This window comes from Stegastes partitus, unplaced genomic scaffold (assembly GCF_000690725.1).
Source record: "Stegastes partitus isolate 25-593 unplaced genomic scaffold, Stegastes_partitus-1.0.2 Scaffold30, whole genome shotgun sequence".
NCBI lineage: Eukaryota > Metazoa > Chordata > Actinopteri > Pomacentridae > Stegastes > Stegastes partitus.
Genome location: NW_007577761.1, coordinates 112522 through 121868, shown reverse-complemented (window position 1 = coordinate 121868; position 9347 = coordinate 112522). Strand labels below are relative to the sequence as shown.

Here is a 9347-nt window from a genome sequence, read left to right as displayed (position 1 = left end):
ACTGCAATAAAAGAAAAGTTTGAGAGAGGAGAACATCCCCCGACAGTGATGGATTTTAAACACAGCAGGGGTGGGAGAACACACAGCGTTTGACAGAAATCGTCTTGTTTTTGCCCCCTGCCAGGAAAAATCCAGGAGGCTGCCAGTATAGTGAAGATTTGTGGTGCAATCAGTGCACGGCGTATAGTTTTCACCTCCACTGTGTTTAGAAAATGCATATGGAACCTGTCACTTTTCACACTTCTGTTGTAACTGATATTAATAATGCACTTGGGCTTTCAAAGCTAAAGTTATGAAAAATTAACTTTTTTTAAAATATTGATTCTGAAGCCCTGAAAGCTGCATTGTTCGAAAATAGGCCTCATCAAATATTGACTTGAATTGTGATATTTAATATTAATAGTTTAATAGGGGCACACTCACTAGAAGATCCTTTGAATTTGAATGCATTTGCATCTGAATTGGAGAATTTTAAAACCTACACGAGCGTACATGATGCAGGCCTACACTGCCATGTGTTCACAGAGCCTCTCAAAGGAGTCTCATTGTATACATTTATACCATGTAGCTCCACAGAGAGACACAGACCTGCATTTATTCACTGTTACAGTAGAAAAACCTGCTCACTATGCAATTTGCACAGTTAGAAATGATTAGACTGTCACTGTCAAAGACTTGTGTACTGTTGTGAGAGTACAGTAAATAATGTCCATATGTAGATAAACATCAACCTCGGCTTTCGTGGTTATTGGGCGAGAGTTTTTTTGGGAGCTGGATATTAATCACACAGGAAATTAAGTGTCTGATCCCCAGTTATTAAACTGTTGCAGACACAAGCGCACGCTATACAATGTTCCCCGTAATTTCACCCACACAAGATTATTTATAATTCACTCTTGTGTTTGCTCGTCTAGAATTATCTCCAGAGGCTTACTTATCTTCCACCTTTTAAAGGGACAAAATTAGGCAAAAGCCATTATGTGAAGCAGCAGACACACACACACACACACACACACACATTGTTCTTGTGATGAACCCTGAAGACAGACAACAGCAAAATAATCATTTACTTCAAGATTGCGTAATGTTTTTCGGGCAATCTGTCATTTGAAAATGACTCATTTATATAGCTATTTCAAAACTCATTTGTTATTCACAAGGTATCAGGATGAGTTATTAAAATAATGACATTATTTCAATAATATGATAAAACGTATTTGACTCTGTGCAATTATTCCCACTTCCTGTATTCCTCTACGGTGGGAATTCAGGTCTTAATCCGCTGCGTTCTAGTAAGATTGGAATGCTTTTGAACTAAATTTGACAGAAAATCTTTGGCGTCCTGACAAGAAAAATGAGCTGTAAAAGAGAGAGTGGACTCCTCAGGCAAGAAAATGAAATGCAGAGTAAAAAGGGACTGGGGCCAAATGATAACCAGTCATCACGCTGCATATTATCCGCATATCTTTTGACATATTACTGCCAGTTCTAGGAGAGCATAGCAAAATATTGTGCAAATGACAAGTTTCTTCGCAGATCACAGGAACACATTTAATCTAACAAGGAACTAAATATAGATGAGAGCGTGAGAGTCGATCTGTACTATCACTTCAAAATTAGTCAGACAAAAATAAAATAACAGTAAATTAACATATGTTTGAAATTCAAATGTTTTAAAGGTACATTGCCATTGAAGCACACTTTAAAGAGTGCTAAGAAAAGTGCTGTGAATGGAGGACGTCGGTGTTTGTTGAGGCAGAGGCTGACAGTACGATGGTGCCACCTAAAGTTAAACATATGGATTGCATCTGTGCCGTCGTTGAAGCGCTGTGTTGAAAAAAAGTCACAACAAATAGTTCGTAACAAGGTGTAATTTTAGGTTTTCTTTAAAGCCAAAATCCATGTAGTGGGCTTCAACTGGTGAAGCTAAGAGCGAAAATTATTGGGGGTTAGAGGTCAAAAATAGACAAAGTTATGAGGCCTTCAACTTTATCTCATCCTGGAGATTTTGTTTTACACGATGAAAATGTAAAAAAAAAAATTAAATGAATGAATCGATACCTATGTATGTCATAAAGATGGTGCTGTTCAGGTCATAGCAATGAGAAAATGTGGATGTCATTTTTGAGAAACAGAACAGACGAGCAGGTCTTTGTAGTTAATCTACAGAAGCTCTTTTTGTTCTGCACTGGAGAGCTTTCAGAACTACAGTAAGGTTGTGGGGGAAAAAGTGCTCTTGGTTTAAATGGCCGTGATATTCTGTAAACAGCATTGTTTTGTTCATTTTTCCATAAATTCTGCAATCAATATTTTCATTTGGCTTGTTTGCTTTGAGTGCATAGTTAGAGTTATGACTCCGTTTGAGTTTAAAGGATCGTTTCCCAGTGTTGTGGCTATTGTGGGGACACACGAACATTGCATCCTCCACCTTCGTTGTCGAGATAATACGTGGCTTAGAAGGAGTTACACAAAGCAACATTTCTTGGAGCAGAAAGCCTGATCTTGCTCCAGCTTTCCAAAAGATGCGTTTTTTATGCAAATCATTTCATGTTCATGTTTGTTGTTGAATTTGTCTTTTGCTAAGTGCAGTGCTGATCTGATTTGCCAACTGGCTTGTTCACCCTGAATATTTATCCACTCATATTGATTTGTTGACATGAGTGAGGTTGTGGATAGCTTTCCATTTAATGTCTTGCTTACAGTCTTGGTCTTTTTTCGCAGTTGATTTTTAGGAGGTGAAACACCGTCTCCAGGATGGCAGTGTTTATTAAAGTCATTCGTCATAGTTCTGCCGGTGGGATATTACTCTCATCTGTGGACATTTTCCAAAACAGGCATCAACAGGTTTCACTTTTTGCAGCAACAGTTTTCCTTCTCAGTGCCGTGAGTACAGGAAGACCACCAGTTTTCAGAGGTTTAGCTCTTAATTTCCACCGACGAGCCTCCTCACACATCCTCACTCCTTAGCACATTTTCCATTTTGCCATTCCAGGCGGCTATTTTATTTAAAACAAAAACCAACAAAGTTGGCATGAACAACAGAGTCACAACAGTAATGTTAATGGGAAATACACCAGGCAGAGCTAAACTGGAATTATCCTTTAAATTGGAGTGCATCTGCTTGAGCTCATTCTGCACCGATTTGTTGTACTAGGACCAGAGACTGATAAGTACCATTTATCATGATTAATGTGTCCGTGTCAGTTCTGTAGAGTCATATCTATTTCATATTGTCAGATACTCCTCCTGGTTCCAGGAATTTTTGTACAATTTTTCTACAAACTGATGTTTTTCAGCACCCATAAATGGTTGAATAAGTATATAAAGCGGTGACATGAGATCAGGAATAAAACATCGAATTGTCCAGTTCCATTTTTTTTAATAACAAAGAGAAGAAATCACTTTTTAGTTAAATGAGTCAAAACTAATACCTGACTTCAATTCATGGGATCATAAAGGGATAAACAGTCGGTAACACTAAACTAAATTGCTGCCTGGGAACATGTGACGTGTTTCTTTAAACATCTGTGAAAAAAGGACAATTCATGTGAAACCAGTGTAGGGGGAAATGACCTGTCACTTCACCCCAAATGGACGGCAGGAGGCAGTAGAGCATTGCACTTTAAGGTGACCGCTGTTTCACCTTTGTTCAGACGTATTTCTAGAAGTTTGCACCAACACTGAGTACAGATAAGGAAATCTGTGAGTATTCTGACACAGCATTTTATGAAATACACAATAGCAGGCTGCAAGGTTATCGTCTTTCTTGCTTGTAAATGGTTAGCAAAGTTACCGGATTTCCTTTGAAAGAGCGCAAAATATCCACACACTTGCCCTGTCACACAGAGATCTTTAGTTCCCGTCTCTCAACACCAGAAGCGTTCACATTTATTTGTGAAATGAAAATAGCGGCTTCAAAAAATGACAGGAATTGGTTTCTTTTTAAAGGCAGATCGTCATGGCGGTATTGAAATGTTCAGCAGATGACCTCTAAAATAAAATCATTGACTTATTAAATCATAAATTCTTTAAATTAGTATCTGTAACTAAAATCACATGATTTCGCACACAGATCTAAACATTACAGTGCAACAAAATTCCACATGGAGCTGCTTGATAACTTTTTCCCTCACTATATTGCTTACAAGGAAGTGTTGGTGTTAGGAGTGGTTTACATTTCTGTGAATCGTTCATCTTCTGAGAATGACATGTTGTAAACACCGTCACGTGCAGCGCCGTTTTCCACCGTTTTCACTCGAGTCTCTTCATCATTGTCCTCGTCACGTGTTTTCTCATTCGCCTTGCTGGAAGGAGAAACGAGACCGATCAGCCTCAGCTGTCGCACTTTCATTGAGATAAATGAAACCGTCTGCCATCATCTACTCACCGTTTCCTTTGAACCACAGAGGAAACGAGCATGATGATGATGCCAGCGCCAACGGCACCCATGACCACCCCGAAAGCAATGAGCCACGGAGGGGTGGCAGGGATGAACGGTGCTGCCAGGGTGGGAAGGATGCCGATGAACTCCAGAGTCTTATCATTCAGCAGGAAGGCGCCGTTGATGCGATTCCTGGACTTTCTATTGGAGAAAAGAGCAAGGGTGGATTTGAAATAATTATTCTGGGGAAAACCCCGCTGGTAGAACCCTAGAAACATGATGATATAAACCAAGTTATACATTTGTAAAGACAATGAATTGGAAAAAGCAAACAAAGCCTCAACTAGCACCACTGATTGGTCAGGACAAGTTAATTAGTGATCAGATTTCCTGAAACAAACAAGACCTGGCAGATACACAGACCCATTAAGTTTCCCTTACGTTCACATTTTACAACTTTAACAGCCTTTAGTCAGTTATATTTGCAACACCATTTGCCATACTCTTGTGAATTCTGACTAGTTTCAGGTCAACATTTATCGATTGTAAGTCACATTTTGCTGCATATTTTGTATCATGGCATATCTTGATCAGGAACATTTTTATTGGCAACTTTTTCTACAGCGGCTCCTCCAGTGGATCTCTGAGTACTTTTTTAGTGACGTTCACAACTGGAAGGTGAACCCGAGGAAGCAACTTGAAGTGCTGAAAGAATGTCATTGTTACAGGCCAGATGTGGGGCTGCGCTTCAAGGCCTACAAGAAGTTTGTCCTTCTGGAGATTAGATAAAGGGAAGTATGATAAGTTTGTGACAAAACAAAGTGAATGCATCAAGCAGGTATGCAGCGGGCCAGTCCGTCTGCAGGGCCTATACCATGCTGGGCTGTTAGGTTGGTCACTAAAGCAGCAGAAGTTGCCTAAATGTGGCTGTGGATAAGAAGTAGTGGTCATATAGTTTTACCAATACCCACTGTTGCTTATTGTTATTTTTTTAAATGTCTTAAATAGTTTTCTCCCTTCTTTCTTTTTCTTTCTTAAGAACCTAACTATGTGTCCATACATGCAACACTCACACTCCATTATCCTTATTCATTTATTTACTTTACTTTATGTTCTTCATTTAATTTATCTTAATATTTATTTCTTTTATCTTTCACAGCTAATCTAAATTGCTGTCAACACAATGGTAGTAGTTGTAATAGTAGTAGTAGTACTAGTAGGAGTATTGCCAAGATGAGGTTTAATTGTTGACAGATCACACTTGTAACACCTGATATTATCCCTGATTATGTGTCCAGATGCATCGCAAAATGTGTGTTACAAAGTCTACACTAGAAATCTTCCTTTTGCTTTACTTGAAAGCCAGGTTTAGTTTCTATACAGCGCAACATCACTTCAAGACCGCCTCTCTTCTCCAATAAAATCAGCAGGCTGGTCAAGTTGTGTCAGAATCTGGGGAGATCTACAGTGTCCAAGGCCTCCCTGACCATCTCCTGGAGTCACTTTAACCTGGAAAATCTCCAAAGGTAAGACGTCAGGCTGGACACATTATTTGAGCTTACTGTACAGCAAGGCCAAAAACTGGTGAAGTAAATGAGAGTTGCAACAAAGGCTGACCTGCATAACTAATATTGTTGCTTATTAGCTATTGTAGACATACTTGTAATAATAAAGCCTACATTACATATACTGATCAAACCTCAACTGTTCCACTTTAGGTTACTGCCAAAGTTCTACCTCTGTTTCTTACAAGAGGTTACTACAAAAAAAACAAACAACAAACTTCACTTTTCAATGAAAATGTATCGACATCTGTTTCAATATTACTGGTCAGCTGAAGTGTTGAATGTTGAAATTTAAATGAGAATGCTGGTAAATGAACGGCTTTCAAATCCAAGTGAAGTTGGATCCACAGGCAACGAATACAACACAGTAACTAACCCTAACTCGTGCTTACTTACACACACTCCAGTGTTTTGCTACTGTGGCCGTACATGCAACAGTGTTGGCTTATGGTGGCTCTTGTTGGCCTAATGATAATAATAATAACAATAGTAATAATAATAATAACAATAATAAATACACATTTACACACCTTTACTGTAGGATGTTGACCACATTCACATTAGCATCTTGTTATTAAAAAATGATAAGTTGGATTCATTACCATAACAACACACATTTGGTCACACCAGACTCGTTTCTCTTGGTCTGGTTTGAGGTTATGGTGGCTATAGCTAATGTTAGCTAAACTCCCCCACTCTCCTTCTTCAGACCCTCATTCACCCTTATTCAGGGTGGTTGCTCAAAGAGACCCCCCAAAAAACTTTGGATTTGTTGGATATGGTCTAACTTGGTGTGGTTTAAGCTTACGGTTGCTAATGTTAGCAAAGTAACGAATTTACATGATCATATTCTTCTTCAAGTTGAATTCCTAATTCCTAACATTGATGTAAAAGTGTACCAACTTTATGAGCCGTGTCTGTTTATAATCCTGGTAAACTAGGGTTTAGTATTTACCCTTTCCCACAACTCATTGTTTAACAAAATGAGTTTCACTTTAGCTTAGCAAATGAGGTCAAAATCACAACAGTTTGGCTTAAATTCATCTGAATGTAAAAATGATGTTATGTAACTGAGTGCTTTTGGTTTGTTAGAACAATTTTTCTCAATGTCCACAATAAAAAAGAAAAAAAGAAAAAAGAAATGACTCCTCATTGATAAGGACAGCACTTAAAAACAATAAAATTGCAACATTGACTCTGAAAGTCAAGTTAAATGTGACCTCTGACCTCTCCGGAGAAAATAATGTAATATTGATAATGAATATTTTCAACTAGAGCTACAGTGTCTCTGTGTCATGTGACTACCTCACGGCAACCTCCACGTTTTCTTGATCAATAAGCTGTGAAGTGTCCAACGGCGACGTCACGACGAACCAGAAGGAAACTCTCTCGGTCTCATTGCACACGATGATGTTTGACACTCTGGTAAAGTTCCACAAGACAATAAAGACCACGTCACGTTCATAAACCAGGAGTCACAGATCTCGTTATGTTTTTACAAGTTGAGGCTTATTCCATGAAACACTTAACAGCAAATATATTAAAAAAATAAATAAATCTCACTCAAACTGCTGTCCTCCCATGTGATTCCTCATGGCAAAAGCCAGAGACGCTCGGAAAAGGAACATTTCATTTTCATTCCAGACGTACTGCAACATTAACAACATCAGATCACTAAAGACCTTTAAATAACCACCACATGTCCTCACAGTGAGCAGTTTTAAGAGAATTGTGGACAATATTAAATACATTACTATTAATATATGTGATATTTTGAAATACAAGCTGTATATAACATAGTAAACATGCACATACAGCTTCATCTCCAAGAGCAGTTTTGATGCTGAGACGAACATGGAAGCCTTGTGGAGCCCCTATAAAGATAAAGCATATTAAAATCTCCTCTACGTGCCAAACATTTCTGTCCTAAGCTTTCAATAAATAATGTAGCTGCAGTGTGTCCAGTTTGTCCTGACGAATAAATCAAAGCTCAAGCACTGTTAGGTAAAGTCAACGTCATTTCAAGCTTCATCGGGCTACATTTTCTATTCTGTTTCCTCATAGTGTAACCATAGTTGAGCGCACGTTTTGGGATCATTGCTGATATGTAATGAAACCCCTTGCTGTGAGGCAAACATCTGAATTATGTGTCTAATCTGACTAAAAGAGATTAGAAGCTGAATTCCACGCTGACTGGTGGGGCAATAAGGACACGCTATTGAACTGGTGGTCGTACAACAACAACACCTGTGTGTACATTGTGTGAGAGAATGTTAATATTTAAAATATTTAACCAAAATCCACATTCTAAGAGGTCTCTTACCTGGCATACAGCGCTGGTCCGCCAGAGCAGCCGCCAAACAAAGTAGGAACAAGATCTTATCCAACATTTCCCCCAAGCAACAAAGAGCACAATGACAGTGTTTTGTCAAAGCTCAGCTGAAAGTCCCAGTGTTCAGTGATTTGAAGAGGTCAGCAGACGAAAGTTCAGCTGCATAAAATTTGTGTTTAATGGTTAAGCCGGGACACACCTGAACTAATCCGCCCTCTTTAGGAAAAAAAAAAAAAAAACAGAGAAATAAAAATGGCGGCTGATGTACAGCATAGAGGCTGTAAAGTGGGCGCTGCAGTTAAAGTGCTCCTGTTTGTTCAAGCTTCCTAAAGGAACCAGATAGGTCTGCTAATGCCAGAGAGGCAGACCTCCGGGAGGAAAACACAGCGGCTCAGGCTGTTTACTCAGCACAGTGTGACCTACCAGTCCAGCGTCCTACACACTTTAATAATAAGTAATAACATTTTGCCCTTTTCTGTGGCATGAAAACACACAATCTGTGGAACAGAGTAAAGCATCTGACCATATCTGCTGACTAAATAAGATAAGAACAACATGTTGCATTCCTCATGAGAAGCAGCCCAACACTTGTACATGTCGAGCAGTTTCTTTAATTACAAGTTGTGCTGTAATGTCCGTACTCTGTGTTCTTACTCTGTTATTTTCCAGAAAAATATTTAAGTATATTTAAAGTTAATCATTCATTCTGCCTTGACAGCTATTTGGTTAATTGTTCAACCACTAGAGAGTGAAGTATGCCTGGTCCAGCCATTTATAAGAAACTAAATTGACACAAGGCAAGCAAAGTCTGCTGCCAAGTTTGCTTTTTAGGCCTCTCACGCTCGATAGTGGATTGTATCTAGCATGCTATCTATTGTATCCATCCAGGCCTCAGCTGACCACATTAAATCGTGCATTTGGCCCACAATAAACGATCTTTTGCTACCATAAAATGCAGAGTGTTTTTCCATAAACCAGACAACACCTATGATGAAACATAAGGAAACACACGGCTGAGGTTTACACTGCAGTACACGCCCAGTTAAAGTTCCAGTTATAAACCTGATAT

The 9347-nt window shown here is 38.9% G+C and overlaps 1 protein-coding gene across 1 annotated transcript; it reads right to left on the bottom strand.

Moving 5' to 3' along the window:
• Positions 1-3362: 3362 nt before the first annotated feature.
• cltrn (collectrin, amino acid transport regulator) lies at positions 3363-8399 on the bottom strand. Its single transcript, XM_008298761.1, has 6 exons — positions 8270-8399; positions 7762-7820; positions 7510-7595; positions 7252-7368; positions 4388-4582; positions 3363-4304 (listed from the first exon to the last, which is right to left on the bottom strand). Exons 1-6 carry the CDS (start codon positions 8334-8336, stop codon positions 4172-4174), a joined length of 657 nt encoding a protein of 218 aa, XP_008296983.1. The 5' UTR covers positions 8337-8399; the 3' UTR covers positions 3363-4171.
• Positions 8400-9347: the final 948 nt, after the last annotated feature.